We start from the raw sequence: 22,652 nt of genomic DNA on the forward strand, positions 1-22,652 counted from the left end.
TTTTGGAAGAAATAACACACTTTGAACCTTATCAGCATTTGTTAGACATTGGGTCCACAAACTTGCCGAAGTATTTCTAAGGTATAAGTCTTTTCAACTGGCCGTAATCACGCCTTTGTGGTTGAAAAATGCCTCCATTTTCTGAAGCTATTGGAGAAAAAAATAAATAAATCTGCTTGGATTTTGCTGACAGAGAAGACTCTGAACGAATGTTGCAATCACATGAACGCAACATATTCTTTCTGTATTTTATTAGTTAATTTATTTTTCTGTATTGGGTAGTCGGACATTTTTCATCCATCCTGTGACATTGGCTTAGGTTGTAGCTTGCTGCTCTAATCATCTCTTCCCAAAGCCCCTGGACTTTGCACCAGTACAAATCTTGGAAGTGTTATTAAAAGTGAAGTAATCCAAGATGTCCTCCGCAAAGATTCGGTTTGTCTGGTGTTTGGCAGTCCACTCCACAGCTGTTGCCGGCTGAAGCAGAGGACAGGGCATTAAGCTCATATCAGCCTTCTCTGCCTGCTACTCTCTGTAGGACAATGTCAACAAAGGTCATCCAGGCTCTGTAGACTCTGGACGGACTTGCTGGCACTCTGTTGTAAGGGTGACAGGAGTTGGCCAACCCACTAGTGGGATCTCAATGTAATATTTAAATGAAATATTCCCCATGGTTTTTAGTTTAGTTTCTTCTGACTGTGGATATCCTCAACTTTTTTGCGGTGAGGTAAGATTAGCCTGGTCAACCATTTTAATTACACTGTAAATAAGGAATTAGTCCAGTCCCTGTTGATTTGGTGAAGTGTCAGAGAATATGTTTTCAGAAATAGGATTCATTGTGCTACTCTCATTTACCCAGACCTTAAGAATTGATTAAATATACAATAAGACAGGCAAAAACATGTTTCAATATTTGCCATTATTATAGTACTTTAAGTACACATAAACCAGCCCAAACACATATCACATTTAAATTAAAATGTGACCCACATGACTGACTTGACATGTTATTACAATTATCTCAAATAAGATATTATTAGAACAAAATTATTAGAACAAAATCGCATGCTAGCTCAACACTTAATTTAAGATAAAAAAAACAACACTGGATTACCAAAAACATCTATTGATATAGTGTGTGATGGATTGTGATGTAGCAACAAGCAATACTGAGATTAAATAGAGGGATGCAAAATCAATGCTATTTTAAAATTAAAAACAATGAAAGGCAGTAAATGAGAGAAAAATTAATAAATGAAAGAAAGAGAGAGAAAAATGGAGAGCCAAAGTACAGGAGTGACAGGTTGGGGGAGGACAGCAGAAGTTTCATCATGTGAGAGGAGTCTGCTTTGACCAGGTCACACTGCAGGGCTGGTGTGGAAAATGCCAATAGAGCAAGAAAATGGAGTACATTGCCTCAATGAATTTTAGATTTGGATTCAGTGACTGCCCTATAGCCCTGGAATTTCACATAATGAAGTGCTAAATGTGATTAAAATTGAAGAGCTATATGGTATGAACTTCACTGTTTCCGGGTAGTGGGGCTAGGCTCATCGACAGAAGTTCAGAGGCCTGGGGCAAGCGGCCTCCCCTATGATATAAATGAATGAAGAGGGTGCAATTCTAGGCACCTAAGACCCTTTGTGTGTGTGTGTGTGTGGGGGTGTGTGTGTGTGTGTGTGTGTGTGTGTGTATACGCACATACATACACACACACATGCAGACAGATGAGGAGCAGAGGTCTGCCCCACAGCTCCTCTAGCTCTCCTCAAATCTTGGTTATTTTAGCAGCGAATGACTTTAATTTTAGAGATTCCACATCTCAATGTGAATTGATCCGGCGCTACTTAAAGATGACGATATTTCTTGAAAATGTATAAATCTGATAAGTTATGTAATAAGTTATTTTGTTGTAGTCTCACATTGACATATGTGTACCTGTCTAGACCATTACAATCAGTCCGAGTGCTATGTTAGAGGTTAAGGGCCAGATACAAAACAAACAGTCTTATCTTATTAGTTTGCAGCAGACTGGGGTTTATTGGCTTTTTGGGTGCGCTGGATGTTGGTGTGGTGATGGCTGTAATTGCACTGTGGACTTCTGGGAGTTGTAGTAGCATGAGCTGGGCTGTGTAGCAGCAGATGGGTTTTGGACAGCTCCAGAGAGGAATATTACTGTCTTTGTGAAGCATATGTGATGGTACCAGGCTGGCTACAGGAGAACAAAGAGAAACAGACATGAGCACTTGCATTTAGATTTCTAGTTGCAATGAGTGAGGCTGAATTATTCTTTTATTTCATTCAAAGTGACTAGAATGCCAAGGACAAAATCATTATATGTCGATTCATATGAAAGTTTAAAACTGTGGTATGCAACTTTTATAGTGATGGGGTCAGGATACCATGGTTTACCACAGTATGGCATTCAACATTTATTTCATAACTTGTGCTCAAAAATCCTTAAAAAAACCTACATTCTTATTGTGAGGGGGCTCACTTCTTAACAGATCTGACTTGTTATTTCATTTGGGGACCTTCTTGTCTACACTGAGATCATTTAATGCTATACTATGGAACATTCTTGGCAGAGGAATAACAACTAAGAAAACAACTAACCAGGAGCGTACCCTCTATCAGAATAATTATAGAGAATAAAATGGTTCTGAATATCTTTAAAAACGTAATATAACTGTTCAGTTTTTGAAGGTCTTCAGAACCATTTTCTGTTACAGGATGAAGATATTATCGCTCCTCTTTCCAACTATTTTAAGATTATTCATCCATTTTATTAAATTTGGAAATGGATTCTACCCTACAACTAAGAAATCATTGGTTTGAATCCAGGTCCTGAATACTTTGTTTCATCCACTTAGAGATGAGAGCAGTACTTTGCAAGATTTAGATCATATAATACAATTAAAATTTGATCAATTATGATTTTGTGAAGTTTTTCATTTTGTCCCCCATTTTTCTCCCCACTGTTCTGTGTCTTCAGCCCTTCTGACCACCACCAAACAAACACTGTCACACTTATACATTCACATAACGACTTATGCCAGGCCTGCTGCAGAAATCAAACCCTCAGCCTTCTGGTCAGTGGGCATATAAACTTGCGGTGTACGGTCAAATAAATATAGCATCCATAATAAGTGCTGTATCTCTTGCTCATATTTAACATGAATAATTCAGCGTTAGCACAGAGGGCAGCAGGTGTCCACTTTACCCTTTCACAGATAATCTAGATTTAAATTCTGAGCAGAAAATCCCGGCAAAGGAAATGTATTTTGAGTCTACACTTTAGCTTTGCGTGCTCTGCATTTCTGTGGCGGCCCCACGATGGGCTGGCATTTATCTGACAGAGAGCAGACGAATAGGCTCTGACACTCTTCTACCAGCCTAAATATGCTTTGACTGCATCTGACACAACAGGTCACATGACTTTCACCAACAGTTTTTTACTTCCTGGTAGTTCTGAACAGAAAATTGTACACTAATCGATACTAAAACTAGATATTCATTTGAGTAGGTATCAATATTAAACAAGTCACATACACAGGACATAGCTTTAGAATGATCTTAAGATGTTTCCGGTATATAAGTATAAGACCACATAGACTAGTATACGCCCACTATATGGACCACTATGGAACATACTCGGACGACTCAGGGATTAGGTAGATATAACACCACACGTTAATATAAAAGAAAGTACTATGTGTTGAAAATTGCGTTCTATTGTGTAAGGAAAAAGCATGTTTTATTAACGTTGTGGTATCGGAATTGGTGCTGAATATCAAGTCTATTCGTTAGTATCTAAATCAAGTTTGGGAAAAATATCTAACGGCAATTTTGCTGATGAGCATTGTGATTATGGTAGGTTTGTGATTTTGTAGAATTGACAAAAAGACTGAAGTATGATCTGACAATTAATACACGGATCACATCTTTCTCAGAACCTGTTCTGAACTGAATCTGAACTACAGGATGAGCAGTTTTTATGCAGAATGAGACCGGATATTTTGCTGTTTGAGGAGGAAATTACAGTACCTCAAAAACTGCAGCTTTTGAGATTAGCTAATTGCGTCCATTCAAAATTTGATTAGATTGCGATTAATCTTTCAGCCCTACTTCTCGGTTTAAGTGTCTCCGTAGCTGACAATTAGCACTTGAGATAAAAGAGTGGAGTGCCAACTGCTGGTCTGTAGTTAGTTTATAAGTGTATCAGGGAGGATTCAGGATCATTATAGAAAGTGTTGTTTTCATGACTGGGAGTAATTGTGTTTTTTTGCAGTGTTGCACAAGTTCTGTAAAGCGGTGGTTATAATGATACGGACACAGCAGACAGCACAATAGTGGGAGTTTCGTAAGATAGATTTATTCAACACAGCGGCTCAGCGATTTATAGTGGAAGAGGTCACTCCGTCAAGAATTTACCCAAGCAATTTATAAGGATGTTCTCAATTTTGAAGTTTTGTTGAATGGTTTTACCCAAGACTGAACTGGCAATTATGTGTGTTGAATTGTTGTAATGGCACAGTCTGGGAAATGGAGTGTGCTCTTGAGAAACCTGGGGAAAAGCTGGAGAATGTATTTTAAATGGTGGAAAAACTCTGTAGCAATTATTGGTTTCTCTTAATACCCACCTGTGACGTGGTCTTGGGTTGCTTTCATTTTCAGTGTGGTTATGTTACTAACAGCTCAATTTGGATATGTTTTTGCAATGCCGCTTGAAACTACATAAATGCACCCATACAATTAGCTATACCCACGTAGATTGTCTTCCTTATTATTCACTTAATCAGTTACAGCATACAAAACATACAATTCAAGCTATACCAAACTATAAACGTAAATTTTAGGTGCTTTTTATATAGTTGTTTAAGTCACATTAATGTTACTTTATTTTTCACAATGCTGATTTCATAACGCTGGCCACATACAAGAGGAACTGGAATTTCTTTCTTTATTGTTCTGCAAAGCATTCCGAGTTGTTTAGCCAGGGTGACAGTAATTGTGAATAATCGTAACATTAAAATTTCAGATCAAGACTCAAGCAAAAAACTGATAAGTAAAAATGGCCAACATTGTCACGCACATAACCATTTATCATTAGCAACATCTGTAACTTGTATTCTGGATGTTTATCTTCATGTAAAGTAGATGTTTCTTCACTTTAGAGGGACTGTTTTGTCACTAAAAGCACTGAAGTGATTGATATTTTGTTTTTCATATACCGGTACCAATTAGCACTATGAAGTAAGTTGCTACATTCCAGGACCAACAAATAAACCAACAATGTGTGATTTCAATAACTTACTTTTCATTTGACTTTGATTGTCAGACTACAGACTGCATAACAATGTTTTATAACCTTCAGCATGTCACTCAAAATGCTTTTCATAGCTTTGTTTGGCAAAAGAATGATAAGCTTGTCAAGTGAGGTATTTGCAATTGTTTTTTATAATTGTTTCTGATCCAGTTGATTCTGCCATAAAAATCACCACAAATATCTTCATTTAATGGCAAGTAAAGTCAAAATGTTATGTAAGAGTTTGCATGTGTCAGGAGAGTTGTATATAGAGCTGCAACACTTTGTCGACATAATCGATCATGACAACAAGGAAAAGACATCAGCGCATGTAGAGCCAACTCTTTAATGTGACAGATATCAGGTACAGGCATACTCTGAATATCTGCACTGTATTCACACACAAAAGCACAGCAGTGCATATGTGAGACACATGATAGACCACCAACAGAGTTTTCAGCTCAGGAGTGATAACGTTTACAGTGTGGCTGAATAGAAAGTGAAACAAGAAAAGGCTCCTTGTGTTGTAAAAACAAGGCAGACTCCACAGTGCTGCATGTGCCATGTGCCATTATCCGCTCTCACGTCTTCAAAACTTTAGCCCCAGCAGAAAGAAACTCAATTTGTCATCCGAGCTGTACATGCAGGTGCCGTAAACGCGTGCACATGCCCACTGTAGACTGTAGGCTACAGGCACATGGCATTGCAGCACCATGGTGTGCATGTGAATAGTCAAATAATCCAGAAAATAACAGTTAGTTGCAGCCCTAGTTGTATTATCAGAATAGCCCCGTGTGAAGGCATGTTGGTGCGACTAACTGTCTAACTTTCCTCTGGCCCTAAGTAACTACAACAGAATTCACCTTTATGTGACTTCTAATACTCAAATTATACATGATTTCATAATTTGTTAATAATTTGGCAGCATTATTGCCATTGTATTGCCAACTTTGCGATGGGTATAATGGCCTAAAGTGTACTTAAGTAAAGTACCCATTCCTTTCTAATAATACTCATTGATCCTCATTTATCAAGCATTTGTTGATGTACTCACAGCTAAGCATGCTAAAAGTGGAGCAAAAACCCACCGCAATTTCTCACAGAGACGCTCAAGAAGACGCAACGCTGCTTTGCTCCTATGAGAGAATGAATATGCAAAACAGGGCATTTTTGCCAACATGCGCAAAAAGCGAAAGGAGAGGAAAAGCAAATGAAGTTGTTTAGTGGGTACTGCCAGATTTATTACAACTATGAGAGATAATATAGTACGTTGGAGAGACAAGGGCACATTTTTTCACAGGACAGATGCTACGTACCGTAAAGGGATTCTTGATGAAGCACGATGGGTGACCTGTCTCTGCACTGCTCCAGTGCCGCAGGTGCACACGTTATCACACTTTAGCACAGGATTGATAAGAGAGGCCTATCTAGTGGTAAATATTGAAGTATTAAAAGTGCATTATGTAACTTTTCTAGTGGAGGGTCTGCTACCTACTCATCACCATGGAGATATTATTGCTTTGCACAGTATGGTATTAAACATACCTATATAGGTGTTAATCAATTACATGCTATAAAAATACCTTGGAAAACACGCACACCTCTCCACAGATCTGACTTGTAACTTGGATTAGTGGCTCCACCTACTTGTCTCCATGGTCTTAGATAAGTTAGTTTAATACCATACTGTGAAACTAACCTTTAACCTAAGTATTGTGTCAGAAAACCTAAACATAAAAATTTTAACTGAGTAAATCTACTGCAGCGTTAAGAAGTAACAAAAGGCACGTACCAAAGTATGTAATCCATCAGAATACAAATTTTCTGGTTTTCCTTGATGATATTCAGAATACAGTTACAGCCCTTAAATCAAAGGAATAGATGTCAGTTTTTGAATTTTTACCACCTCTGCTTCCTTCTCAGTCCCTGTACATATTTCCCACTCGTTCATGTAGTGCATACGTTTGCTGTGTGCTCTCCTATAGTTCCTATGTAAGTACATGAGGCGTGCTTAAGAGCAAGTCTATGCCTTTAGTTCATTGCAGGACTCCAGTCTGCAGTGCTTCTAATCCTGTCTGACAGCTCATAGTTTTGAGTTTCCTCTTCCTCACCTGCTCCAGCTCTGCTCCTCTTCATCCTCTTTACCCAAGCTCTTTGTTCATAGCTGACACAAGTGGAGCAGAGGTGATCATTTCTGCGCAGATAATTGCAGAGGAAAGGCTGACAAGGTGGATGTATAAAGGTATAGACACTTTGTTTCATTGAATACCTTGCCCTGAAAAGGATCCATGCAAAATATAATGACTATATACTAGCTGAGGCGGTAGTGGTACAGTGGTTAAAGTGCACAACCGCCAATATAAAAGACAGCAGTTTGATCACCATTTGTATGATATTGTGTCCTTGGGCAAGACACTTCACCCACGTTGCCAATGTATGAATACAGCATGTCAGAGTACTGGTGAATGGAGGTGGAAGGGGTGCACATTGGTAACCCTGCATCCTTCAGTCTATCCCAAGGCAGCTGTGGCTACAGAAATAGATTACCACCAAATATGGACTGAATGGATAAAGACTGAAGTGTAGCATTTTAAGATGTTTGTGTAGATCATAATACAAATGTAAGACATTATTATTTCAATGATAATACTTCTATTAGTAGTGGCAGTAGGCAAGGCAAGTTTATTTGTATAGCACAATTCGTACTCAAGGTAATTCAAAGTGCTTTACAGAATAAGAAAGACATTAAAATCACACAAATCAAAACATAAATAATCACAAATAATAATCATAAAATTACCATTAAAGAGAAGAGTGCAGAATAAAAACCTTTCAGTCATATGCACAGCTAAACAGAACTGTTTTGAGCCTGGATTTAACATTGCCAAAGTAGAGGCCTGTCTCACAGTATTATTAGCAGTAGTTTAATAAATTTTTCTATATAATATTTATTCAATTTCATTTTACTTTTTATATAATGAAAAACAAAAAAATGGCTTTCAGTATTAATTTCCTGCACATAAATTAGTTAGTCTTTTAGAATTGGCCATTTTAGCTCTCGAAAAGTAGTAGTAGTAATAGCAGCAGTAGCAGTAGTAGTAGTAGTGGCATAATGTGTGATATGAGTTTGTAGTATAGCGATGTTTTCTTTACCATCTTTCTGTGTGAATCCTTTGTGGATATACAGGTGAGATGTGAGCTGTTTTAAACATATAGTTTTCTGTAGTCTTCCTGCTCCCCTCAGCTCGTCCCTCATTAGATAACATATAGCACAGCTGCTCTTCATTATGTACGGTGCTGGTGTTTAGCATTTAAAGTGCTGCTATTCCAAGAATTTCCCTCAACAGATTGTGATTAACAAAGTTTTCATTGAACAATTTATCACACAAGAGCTGAGTGCAGTGTTCAGGAAAAAAAAAGAAAAAAAAACTTCACACAAGCCCATCCCCTGCTGTGCTGGCTAATAGAGAAATGTGTACAGATAAAAGCCTTTGTATGTTTTTATTATCTTCAAATCTATTCATTACAAGAAAACCTTTTTTATCAAAGCATTCATGTGCTACTAGTAGATATTCACATTTTCTATAGACACAAAGTTTTGCATTTAAAGAGTTACATTAAATAGATGCAACTTCAAAACTGAGCAGCCTTGAGCAGTATAAACAGTTGGATGATAGTTCAAAGCAGATATTTTAGTGAAGATATATGTGCGAAGTTTAATCATACTTCACCTCTGTGCAGCTGGAAATATACATGACATACAATTAAGAGCCCTTTACTGGTCACTGTGCTTGAAAATGAGTTTATCTAAGTTATCAGCCAAATTGTGTTTAAATGGTTTATTGGGATCTGGTCGCACTAAGGAAAGCCCCTGTTAAATGAAATAACCCCTCTGTCATTAAAACCACACCATTAAATAACTTGTGCTGCATATTAACCAATTGAATTATGGATCAATTCATGTCATAATTTCAGCTCCACCTAAACATACATGTAATTCATCTCCATGGCCTAGCACCTCAGTACATCTCCAACATGTTAGTGCCATATGAACCATCTTGCACACGGAGGACTTGAGGCACCAGCTTCCTACTGGCTCCCAGCATTTCACATTTTCAGCAAGACTGTTCCAGATTTTAGCTGCATAAAACTGAGACCGGCCTCTACTTTGTTCTGTTTAGCTGTGCATATGAATGAAAGGTTTTTATTCTGCACTATTCTCTTTTAATGTTAATTGTATGATGATTATTCGTGATTGTTTATGTTTTGATTTGTTGTATTGTGATTTTAATGTCTTTCTTATTCTGTAAAGCACTTTGAATTACATTGTGTGTGAATTGTGCTATACAAATAAACTTGCCTTGCCTACTGCCACTACTAATAGAAGTACAAATAAACCTGCCTTGCGTTGCCTAATTAAGAACGAATTACTAGAGTTGACCAAAAATGTTAACAAAAGCCATCTAACTCCCCAACTTTCTTTTTGTAGAAAATCAAATCAACCCACACAATGGAAGACCCCTCTCAGTTTTAATCCTATGAAATGGTTGTTTGGCTTGTCTTTTTCTGTTGTCTAATATTTACGTTATGTCAAGTCTCAGTCCACACATAGGCTAATAAGATTCTGCAGTTGTTTTGGCCGCCCTCTTGTCCGCTCCAGAGGACTTTACCCGCTCTGCCGTCCTGCCTTCTCTCAGGAGGTCCTGCAGTAATAGAATTCAGAAAACATTTTTCTTGGCTCGGATTAAACCTCCCTGAAAGTGAATTCAGTTTGTTTTGCCCTAAGCTGTATTGACATTTCCTGTCATTGTGAAGACCACTTAGTCCTTTTTAAAGTCTCTCCTGGCTGTTACTTTGTCATCCATCTATCATACTGTTTTAAAGCTTTCAGACCATTCTTATCAATAGGGTTCAAATATGAGAGTGCCTACGTGGCCTGCTTCACGGCTGACCACGAGAGTCATTCTGTTCTTAACAAAAGCTGCAATTTGTATTATCATGGGGCACTGAAAAAGCAAATTGTGAATCATTTTTAAATCAGTCACACTCCAATGGCACATTTCGACCTTTTTACATAATAATAAATGCTCATTATTTAGCAGATTTTGGTCAAAAGGGCAGGGTGAAATTATTGTAACCCCTCAGGATAAACAGGAAGTGTATGACATGTTTACAGTGCATTGAGACGGTATCAAAAACACTCTGATGCTGTCATTAGCTGGAAGGAGGAGAGGCTTTTAGTTTAGTTTATTCTAGCACTGTGCCAATTGTGGACCATTTCCAGAAACCACTTAAGTGAGAAGAGATTTTTTTTTTTTTTTTTTTGTGAGTAGATGAACCAGTACAGCTATAATATGTTATTGCTTCTTTAAAACTGCACATTGTAAACTAAATAGTAGTTCCCATTATAAACATTGATGTTCTTTTCTCATCTCCTCAATCCACTTAAACAGGTTGGGTTTTAAAAGCATGCAATGTAAAAAAATGAACACACTGAAGTTTCTGAGTGCCAACTAAAAGCACCATTTGCACTATTGAAAAAAAAATGATTCTTAGGTTTCATTTTGAGCACAGAAATATAAATCATAATAACCGTAATAATTTTGTTGGTTGGCACATTTTCCTCCAACAGCAGACACCGAAATAATTGAAAAGAAAATCTTTGTTTGAATCAGTGATTTAAAAATTATAGTTTGATAAATAAAAGTGTGTAGTAGGGATGTATTGGCTTTGCAGCACAGATTTTTGAATTTTGATTTTCTTTTTAATAAGGAAACAGAATACTGGATACATTTTTTGAAAAGGTCTTAAAAATTGATGATTTTTATAGTTTTAAAAATGTGTAAAACAACTATTTCCATTTTAAACGGTTTGCAGTGGTCCAAAGTTATTCCTCACTTACCTTTATACAGCATCCTAATTATTCACAGTGATGAGTTTATAAGAGCTTTCATGCATGCTAGCGTACACAAGACTTTTTAACTAGACGCAGACAGTACACAGCAGACATATTTTGATCTGAAGAGCTGCTTATACAATAGATCTGTACTCAGCCAAGACATATTTTACTCAAATACATGGAGAAAAATTGGGTGCAGGATCTTTAAACCAAATCTAATTATTAAAACATCAACAATATAATGCAACACGATGACTTTTACATGAACAAAATGTAACTTTTTAGAATCTCGAACCTTTAACTTATTTTTCCGCCACATTTTTGTATCAGAAACCTAAACCAGGTCAAGGCGGTAAAGAGTCGATGTTACAAATCCTCTCCGACATAGGCCCACATCCTCAATGATCAGAAGACTGCTGCTATACTGTGGGCGGCTAACCTTATTGTTCTGTGTATCTGTTCCTCCTTACCAGGTCCCCTCGCCCCCTTCGCCTTCCGCTAATGAGCCCAAATACGAGAAGCGCTGGCTGGATGACGTGTGCCTGCCCCTGACCATGGCCCGGGTCTCCAGATACAAAGCAGGCACGGACAAATTAAGGTAAGGACTAATCCAGGCATGATACAACCCAACCCCGAGGTCCAATCACGAGCCGCTGCAGTTGTTTAGCTTAAGCAAAAGGTACTTTCCATTTAAAGCCAATATCTATGCACAGACATAAACCGCCGAAAAGGTCAGAGAGAGAGCGAGCCGGAGGAGGCAGGAACACGACTCCAAACTTGTAAATGCGTTTGATTATTATGCCGGCCCTGCTTCTATCGATTTTCATGTGCGCAGTAGTTTCACAATTGTTTCCCCTCTTTATAAAAGGCTATTCAATCAGGGTGTTCTATTTCCAAACCAGTGTGCACGAAATTAAATCAAGCGTTTGTCAAATAGAAATTTTATAACGCTGAGAGATATATTTAGACTGTTTAATATTGCAGACGATTCTGGGTTGCACATCTAATAATCATTCGCGCTCTGTGTATTTTGGGATCTTCTGTGTCATGTGGGAAAACTGCTCTGAGTTTTGGGTCATATATTTGGGTATTTTTAGTTTAGCATTTAGGATTCGAGCAGTGATGTAACTTGGGCTAAATCGTGAAAACATTGCCCTGGTCATTTTTACTGCTACTATAAAATACACAAACAAGGGCTGGAGGGCTCTCTCTCAGCCTAATCAGATTTTCTAGTTTTATTGGTTTGCTTTATTTTTTTAGTTCATCAGGACACTGTAAGTTGGTGAACATGTATGAATGATATACATGCCAGTGTTTCAGACCTCTATAAGCATAATCTATTTCAGTCTTCCTTTAAATGTTCATGTTCAGGCTATGGTCCAACACACTGTATAATATGAAATGGATATGGTCGATCTACAGGTGAGTGCTCACTGCAGACATAGCTGATTAATGCTTTTTTCAATTTTGTTTTTTAGCTGCAAAGCCAGTCCGGGCTTCACTCTAACAATTTGTGTTGGGTGCACCGATGTGCCTAAAATTTACATTTGGGTGCACCAAAACCTGTTGCTTATTTAAGCCATCTCAATGTGTTATCCTTTCCCACAATAACTGCTGAATAAATTACTTACTGGATACTTTTACTCAGATGTACAATGTATTCTCTACACTGCACTGACTGTAGTTATCAAAACATTAAGAATTTACCTTTTAAGTTAAAACTGAATTAGTTAGCATCTTATTTGAGTTGAATTAATAAAAAGCTATGAAATAAATACTGGCTTCAAAAATTTGTTAGAATGAGAGGTTTATGCTTTTTCAGGATCTTTACAGTTCATTATAGTACATGCAGAGTGAGCCCTCTTACTGTTAATAGTTGATCTTTGACGTTTTTTGCCATCTAGTTTTATTTTCTTTTTCACCTTGCACATCGACAGCCTCAAATGATTTCAGTAACTAAACACAGTGTGGAGGATCCACAGGTTTAGCGCTGCTGTTTAAAGGTAAATACTGTGTCTCATTCACAAATAGATAAAAAAAAAGCCAAACTCCTGAGAACTGCGCTGCATATTAAGCTTTGTGCACCAGAGCGTGACCTGAGCGCATTGATTTCAGCCGCACAGATTGGCGTTATAGGTCTGGTCAGAGGTGAGAGCAAGTGAATTAACGCATTTTTCTTTCTTGCCAATTAAAACAATAATTAAAGTAGGTTTTACATTATTTGTGTTTATGTGTTATGTGTTTATAATGAGGGGAGAAGACACAGGAGAAGGGATGTGATGAGGATCTATGGGAAGCATTTTTAGTCACACCTGACAACATTTTAGGCACCCAAATTGGTCGCTGTCTGGAGCCCTGCTGATTTAGGAACAATTTCCAGTGAAAAAGTGTGAGCGCACTATTGAAAGGAATGCAATGGTCACAATAATTCAAGAATCTGAAGTGGACTACTCTACACATGTCTGCTCCAAATAGGACTTTAGCACTTTAAGGTTAACTTGGGATGTTGCAATATCACATTTTGTTGCAATTGTTGTGTGAGAAAGTGATTCATACCATGAACCAAACAGCAGTGAAATCCTTAAATTGTTTCTATTCACATAGATCCCCATTCCAACTTTATTTTTTTAGTTCTTACAATCATAATGTGACCTGTATCAGAATTAGCCATTCATTTTGACATTCCTGCATGGGACTCATCATTACATAGGGAGACATACTCCAGATAAACACTTTTGCTTAGCTGGGAATGATCAGCTTCAGTCCTCTGTATTTATAATCAAATCAGTTTAATTTAATTTCATAAATAAAAACAGTTGCTGCACACAAAAGACATAAAAAATTTAAATAATCCCAGTTTCCCTCTGCTAGCCCCAGAGTTAAAGCTGGTCAAATAAAAGAGCATGGACAATGGTTGCATGTTCTTCTCACTTTAAAAAGAAAAGTCTGAGGTCACTGGGAGCACAGCTGTAGTGGGCCTCAGCTGGTCAAATAGTGAACCACTTTTCAAAAAAATCAAGGTTATTTTTGTAAATATTTTTTTCAAGATGAGCCCAGTGATGGAGTGGTGAGCACATCAGCGAAGCCTCTTCTTTCAAATGGGCAAATTGGAAAATCTGAATTATTTTAACTCTGGGGGGTTAGAATGCTCAATCTTAAGCACATAAACAAATAACACTTGAATATAATGAATGTCAAAGTGGCTAGTCGTCTGCCATTTTGAGTTTCAAATGTGCCTTATAGCAGCTGGCATTCACTCAGGAAATACCAAGGTCAGTAGTTGCCTTACAGTTGCAGTATTTTCAAAACCACCACCAACTATCGAGAATACGCTTTGGGCAATAGTTTTGACACAAAATGGTTTGCTCAAATGATTTGCATTGTATTAACCGAGAAAATAATTGACCACTGCCTTGACTCACACCTACAGTTACTGGGAAAGCCTCCAGTGCCTGTCAGAAGCGTCAATGAACATTTGTAGCCCATAATCCAGTTTTAGTTGGCCACTTATAAATTAAAGTGGATCTATTATGCAAAATTGACTTTTTAGAGCTCCTAACCATATTATTCTTGTGTGTGTTTGAGTAATGAAAAATATATATATAAAAAAAAATTTAAAAAATGCTGCTCGCTAGCTTGGTCTGCAGCTATCCATCAGACGGACAACTGCATGACTTTGTTGTGACTTTGACTTTTAACCCTTTATGGACTGAGTACATTATAAACCAGTATATCTCACCTAGACTTTATTCTTTTTTTAGCCATAAAAATCATGTTAAAGGAAGTAAAAGAATGTACTGCATTGTTTCACACAACTACCTCTATTTTACGTATCTATCCGTATTTTTTCTTTGACACATTGAATAAGTGACTGAGAAAATCCCCGTGGTACCTGCACTCGTCATCTTCGAGGGACAACAGAGGCAGATTACCATAATGACGGTAATATATTTTTAGAGCCCCATCCCTCTGCTTTGAGATGCCATTTGAATTTACATGATAGCACAACTGTTGCGGAGTTACGGTAATGGAAAGTCCGCAACCCTATAGAGGCGATAGTGTCCGCCTCTATAGGGTTAATTTTTTATTTTTTTTTAAGCCATTTCGGCAAATAATCTTGCAATCCCATCTTGTGGGTGTAAGTTGTTCTTGATCAATATTGTGATTTAAAATGTCCAAATTATAGGATAATGATTTACAGGTGTCAGATCTTGTGCTTGTGTTTGCTATGACACAATGAAAGAGTTTATTTACTAAGAGCAAATAAGTGTCTTAAGTGTAAATAATAATTTTTAAATAGACTTGTAATTTACTCCTTGTTCAAATGCCAAATCTGTTTTTATAGTGAATCAAGTCAATCCAATTTGATCAAACTCTCTCCACTTTTGTAGGTGTAATACCTGTAGAATATAATGACAACATATAACGATAATGATAAGGATTTTTTGCAAAACAAAGTCTTTCATTATATTAGCAGTTTTTCAAGTTGAGCCAAGATCATTTCCATCTGCTCTGATTCTTGTAATTTCCGGTCATGGGCCTGGTCTAACGCTCCGGTCCAATAGTTACCATTCCATTCCTAAACATCATTACTGCTCGGGGCTAATTGAAGTCTACATTTAGAAGTGTTTTTCTTGTCAGTCAAGAGCTGACTCACACACAAGTGCAGTCACCAGGCACCACAAGATTTGATCAAATACCGACCAACCAAACTGCATCGTTCAAACTGAAATCTGCTCCATTGTATAACCACACTGTGCTTATTTCGTGTGAGAGTGAAAACAGAATGAATGGGAGCAAGGCCACCCAGATCCCCACAAAAGAGCTGCTGCAGTTTCCTTTTGCAGTGTCAAAGCTCCTCTATAGTCTGACGGACATCTCCTTTCACTCTTAAGTTCAGGCCATGTCAAATCCGATGGTCTGGAAGGAAGAAATTCTGAAATAAAAATGTCCTCCAACCTGCTTTTTCAAGTCAAAATGTTACATTTCATCTGCTATTGTTAGAAATGACTCAATTGGCAGAATATGTTACACATTTATGAGACAAGGATGAATATAGCATATAGAGTATTCTGTATAAAACTATGTCTATATTCTGTATGACGTAAAAAGAGTAGTTCACTGTATATTAGCGCAGTCATTCTCGTACTATTAATGCTCACAACTTTCACTCGTGCAGTTCCTCAGTCACCCAGGAGAGTTCCTTGGAAAAATGTTAGGATATTTTGAAACTTTTTCTACACAATACATATTCCAGTATATTATTTACCCTTTGATATATTCTCAAGTGGTGGAAAATATGCCTCAAAAGTCCATATCTCATTTTAGTTTTTTCAGGGCTGAGATCAATTCTATTACATTTCCTTTACATCTGTATAAAGCTGCTTCTTTGAATTCATACATATTTGTGATTGGTTAGTTCAAGCTGTCACAAATTTAAAGAGAAAAACGCTGACAGACTGACCAATAGGAGAGAGGAAAAGTGTTGATGCGTGAGCAGTCCAATAATACCAAAATAACACTTTTCTGCAACTCAAACCATTGCGCATAATTGTAATACCAGTACGTGAGATTACTTTTAAAATCCAGCTCTTTTCTTTCTTCTAAAATCCAAAACAAATATAACTCTCCTACTAATTTAACTGCAAATGGCTCACAGCTCCTCCACTTCTCCATGCTTCACTAATGAGTATAACCACGCCATTTTTTACACTCATTGCTATTTGCATTAGTAGCTGCACACCTTTACAAATCTCTCTGCTCTGAAGCCTTGTATCTGTCTGCACACTGCAGCAGACAGCGGTGGACATGCCTTCAGGGAGACACTAGTGCATATACATTTAACAGTCGGGCTCCGTATAGTATCTCCCATCATGCTTTGGGGTTGTCTCTCCAGCTCTCTGAAGGTGCAAGGCGAAGGAGATCTAACTTTTCCCTGAGAGGCAGCTGTCCGTACCTTTGATTATCTCTTCATCTACGTTGCTTTTATCACTGGCCACGTGTTTGCCATATGTCCACTGCTGCACGAAGTTGAGAATCCCACAAGTCAAGACATGAGACTGGATCAACAAGAAAGAGAAAGAACATTAATCATTTAGTACATTTTATTTTTCATATATTTAGTTACTTTTCTGGTAGAGCATCCGGCACCACATTTTCTCCATGGAGATCTTGTTCCTTTTGCTTGGAATGTTGCACCGTATGGCATTAAACTTGTATTTATCATGCGTTTATTCTATTTTCTATGGTTTTGTTGCTACGAATACCTTGAAAAAGCCACATAGAGTCACCTCTCCACAGATCTGACTGGTAACTTGTCCTGATAGTATAACCCTTTGTCTTTATGGAGATAGACAGGTTCAAACTATCACAGTGGAACCTTTCAGGCAAAGCAGTAATATCTCCATGGATACAAGCAGGTGGTGGACTGTTCATCAGAAAAGTTGTGCAATATACCTTTAAATTGTTTTGTTCACACATTGGTTCTGTTATTTTATGATACGTGCACTCGTACGGTAGATCAAATAAAGTGGTTGAACATCAATAGACCCTAAACATAATCAAACAAAATGCACTGACACAATCTTGAAAAGCCAGTTCTGTGTGAAAGGATGGTGAAAAGGAGAAAGAAAATTAAATAGCCAGTATGTGAACTAATACACATAGCCTGGCATAGTTGCTGCAGCTTTGACCACTTGACTACCGGGGAGCACTGGATTGTTTTAAAGGGAAGGAAAGGGTATTTGTATTGCACAATTCCTACACAAAGTAATTCGAAGTGCTTTACAGAATAGAAAGACATTAAAATCACAATACAAACAAAACATAATCATAATAAAAACTAAATTAAAAGAGAAAAGTGCAGAATAAAAACATTTCAGTCATATGCGCAGCTAAACAGGACCATTTTGAGCCTGTATTTAAACATTGTCAAAATAGAGGCCTGTCTCACATCTTCACGAAGATTGTTCCAGGTTTTAGCTGCATAAAATTGAAACACTGATTCCTCATGTTTAGTCCTGACTCTGTGCACCAGCTGGAGGTGAGTCCCTGAAGTCCTCAAAGTGTGAGATGGTTCATGTGGAACTAACATGTTGGAGATGTACTTTGCTGCTAGGCTATGGAAAGTCTTGTGCACAAACAGACCTGCTTTAAAGTCTATTCTCTGAGCCACAGGAGCCAGTGCAGAGACGTGAGCACAGGACTCATGTATTTGAATGTCCTGGTTCTAGTCAGGACCTGAGCAGCAGTGTTCTGGATGTACTGCAGCCCTCTTAAGGCTCGTTTGTTGAGACCAGTGTGCAGACCGTTACAGTAGTGAAACCTCCATCTACATTAAGATTGGGGGTAATGACAATACAATATTAAAACAACTATATAACGGTGATATCGTGATAAAGATTATAACTGTGATCGGCTCTTGAGACAGTAGTCTATTTTGACAGCATTGCTTTATCGTGATTCAATGCTTTTCTGTTGAGTGCAGCTTTTCGCCCACTCCTCCCATTGATCAGTCTCCGTTATGCTTTATGTGAGGGACAGGCAGAGTTAACCAATCACAGGGAAGTGGGAACACTCAGAAGCAGTAGTTACCCCTTAATGCAGGATATAAACACACTAATTAAAATGATTCTCTCTTGTTCCATGTCCAGTCTTGGCCTTAGTCTTCTGCTGAACACAAACCTCTCCTATCATGTTCCACCCCCCTCACAGAATCAGAGTAAGTGCTGCTCACCAGGAGATTTTCTGAGGTCTGCTAACTCCCTAACATCACAGCCCACCTACTGTGTGCCAAGAGCAGCAGACATGTTAACTTTAGAACCATGGACCCCCTCTGCTCCCGTCTCACCACCCCCCACTCTCCTTTTGTGTCAAACAAGCTTGTAACAACACCCTGCCAAACACGAATGAATCTTTCACAGTTATTAAGTTGGATTTTGTTTTATTTGTTTTATTTATTTATTTTCGCATTTACACTTTGACTTTTTGACGTGTAATGGTCGTTAGTGGGGAAGGGGCTGAAGGGATATGGCACATTAGGATAATAAGTGCGATTCTGGAGAGCACCTCATCAGCGGCTCATCAACACGGCGCGATTAAAACTGTCAGCCTTGACCCTCATGACCTCCGGGGATTACAAACTTCAATGAGAGTCCACAAGTGAAACTAATCACTTCTAAACAGTGAGTGAGCACAGATATTATCTCGAGGCCTGAAGTAATGGCATCATGTGAGACTTGCACAATATTATGGCTTTGCCTGGAATTTCCACAGTATGGCATTAAATGTGGCTATTTGCCTATATCTACATGTATGCAGTTGCAGATGTTTTTGTTTCTCAAAAAAACAAACAAAAAAAAACTGCATTTTTTTACTGTGAGTGGGGTCTCCTCTACCACAGATCTGACCCGTACTGTGTTGGAGGCATCAGCTGCTTGTCTTCATTGAAATAGATGTAGTTAAAGGCATTCTGTGAAAAAGTCTAGGCAAAGAAACCATTATGGAGACAACAAGATTGACAATATTCTCCCAGAAATCTTACATAGTGCACCTTTAAAGTAGAGCTTATTTTAAGGTCAGGGAAATGCATTTGACACATCCTTCAGTGCTGCTATGGCAACCTGTCAGGAGCAGCGGGTGACAGCGTCCATTTCCAGATCTTGCTTGTTTTAAGTCAAATAGCGTAGTGTTTTATTGGTTGGTATGTTGGTTAGTTTGGTTATAATTCTAACTTGAGCCATGAGAAGATTACGTTAACACACTATCCTTGCACAATGCTATGTCAGATTATCGTGTTCATCTTTGTGAGGTAGGTTCACAGCCTTGATGGTTGTCTTGACACTAGAGTGCTTTTAAGAACAACTGCCCTTATTTTATGTAATGATTTTGCCATACAACCCCCTTTTGCCCGATTACAAAATGCTATGCTTGTAACCTTGAAAGTCTAAAATTCCAGCCCCAATCACTAGCCATAAGAGCAGGCCTTTTACTGTCAGCTGTAATGACTCAGGCCTAACTAGTGTTCTCAATCCACTGCTCCACTTGTGTAATTCTGCTCTCTGTGTTCCTCCAGGTCCAACTGTTTTGAAGTGTTCGTGTTGGAAGGAGCAGGCACCTATATTCTTCAATTTTGTACTGCAGCGGAGAGCACCGACTGGCTCCAAGCAATATCCACCAATATCAGTGATCTGACACAGGAGAATGTGAGTCCATCCCCACACACAAGACAAGATAGGATCATTTTTTTAGAGCTTTTATTAAAAACGCAGCTTAACTTGGAAACCATCTAAGAAATATTTTGAGATATTTGATCATTATGACAAGCATTTTAACTGTAATTATGCAAATGTCAATCCATGCATTTCCAGCTGTCAGAAAATCACATGAAAAGAACCAGTGAGCTGTAACCTCCAGCAGTCTGCAGCAAGTTCAAAAGAGTTCAGTCAGGAAAGATAGCCTTAGATATAATATATATACTGCAGTTATTTCTGGGGCTAACCACATGAAATTCCTTTTGTTTTTGTGAAATCTACCAATGGACAGAATAGTGAAATGTTAAATTTGTTCAAAAACGATTTCCAGTGCAAAGCTGCAGAACAGAAAACATTGGTGGCCCCAGGGGAGTGAACCAAACTGAGCTAAAGTGTCTAAAACAGGATTGATTTTTAAAGTGAACTCTTAATGTGGCCAATATCTTCTGGAGCTGTTAGAGATCACCGACATGTTCCTACTGGGCTTCCTTAGGTGTTAAAAGAAAGTGCACAAAGTGTGGGGTTGCAGCCTAAAATGTTGACAGGAAACTGGAAAAGAAAGATACAGAAAGGCCACATTTTTATAACTGCCACTCTGACTTAAGTACTTAAATGTGCATTATGTAACTTTTCTGGTGGCTTGTCTCCATGGAGATGTCAGTGGTTTGTCTGGACTCTTCACCGGTATGGCATTAAACAAATAAAAAATAAATGTAATTAATTTAATGCACAAAAATATTCAGAATAACGTGCATTCTTATTGTGAGCGGTGTCAACTGTCCAGAGATCTGACCTGTAATTGGAACATTCAAGACAAAGCAATAATATCTCCATGGAGACAAGTTGGCAGACCCTCCACAGGAAAGGTTACATAGTGCATCTTTAGGATTACTTGAGAAATATATTGAGATTTAAAACGCACACGGTTTCAAATATAACTGTACATTATTTAAACATATTTTACCAAACTGACGCCTTTTTGTCATGAGAACACAGCAGCTATGAGAAACTACTTGGGAAAGCAAGTGAAGAAAACAACTCCATTGATCTGTCTAAAGATATACAATCCCAAATGATGCTTTTGAAAAAGATAACAAAATAAGCTAGAAAGATTCAAAACAATTATGAAGTCAATAAACGCTTCTCTTGTTGTCTGTTTATTTCTCTCCCTAATGAAGATGAGATTGACTTGTGTACTGACGTGTTTTGCCGACAGTACATGATCCTTTGATAATTGTGAGGCAGCTGACACCGACTGGAGTGTACCCGGGGCCGACAGCTCTCATCCACAGCACCTCCCCCTTCCCCAAAAGAAACGTTTCTCATAGCTAATTAATGAGTGCTAAGTAGTCATTCCGCCGTGCTCTGCTCCTCTCTCTCATTTCCTTCCATTTCACTTTGATTAACGCGCTGATGATGTGCGCGTTACTGTAAGGCCCGCGCAGCTGCCTTCTTTAAAGCCACTGATTTATTCGCATCTGCATCACCTCGTCATGGTTGCGCGGTGTGATTGCTAAATGGCCAATCAGGAGGTAATTGTGCCGTGGAGGATTTGACGGAGCGCAACTTTTGTTTTAACGACCTACAACCTCCGAATAGACGGCTCTGACACACTTGATGTGAACATGTGTGCATGGTATTGTCTTGTATAGGAAGTGAATTGTTGGTGCTGTGACTATGTTGACATGACTTATATGAATGCACTCCCTGTTGCAGATTCACAGAATAAAAAGATGCTGTAGATTTTTTGTCTAATGTACAATTTTCTTCTTTGCACAGATAAAGATAATCAACAAGTTCTGCTCTTCAGATGATCAGGTATGCCTGCATTATCCAGAATGCATCTGCATATATTAGTCAGCATATGGTAGACATCTGTGTGGAGGCTGACTACTGTTTTTATTTCTTCTTGTATGACATAAAACCATGTTACCATTTTAAACATGATGGTAAGAATCTCAAATCTGCACTTAAACCAAGGATATTCAAGTTTTCCCACATAGCTATAATTTTTCAGAAAGATATAACTTTTCTGTCAGTGGTATCTACCACCTGCCTGGTCGTGTCATTGCTTTGCCTGGAGTCTTTCCCTGTATGGTATTAAACTTAACAATCTCTTGGATTTAAGTAGACGATGTCAGGCCAAGTTATAGGTCAAATCAGTGGAGAGTCGACCCTGTTCACAGAGGGATAC

General features: G+C 38.2%; 1 protein-coding gene across 3 annotated transcripts in view; it reads left to right on the plus strand.

The window, feature by feature from the left end:
• The window catches only part of sntg2 (syntrophin, gamma 2), a 73,141-nt gene that overhangs the window by 35,965 nt on the left and 14,524 nt on the right, over positions 1–22,652 (plus strand). For all 3 annotated transcript variants that reach the window (XM_055231236.1, XM_055231235.1, XM_055231237.1), the window contains 3 exons: positions 11,681–11,805; positions 20,281–20,410; positions 22,238–22,276. In XM_055231236.1, the coding sequence (XP_055087211.1) occupies positions 11,681–11,805; positions 20,281–20,410; positions 22,238–22,276 (294 nt within the window). The remainder of the gene's footprint in view (positions 1–11,680; positions 11,806–20,280; positions 20,411–22,237; positions 22,277–22,652) is intronic.

This window comes from Periophthalmus magnuspinnatus, chromosome 22, assembly GCF_009829125.3.
Source record: "Periophthalmus magnuspinnatus isolate fPerMag1 chromosome 22, fPerMag1.2.pri, whole genome shotgun sequence".
NCBI classification, from domain to species: Eukaryota; Metazoa; Chordata; class Actinopteri; order Gobiiformes; family Gobiidae; genus Periophthalmus; species Periophthalmus magnuspinnatus.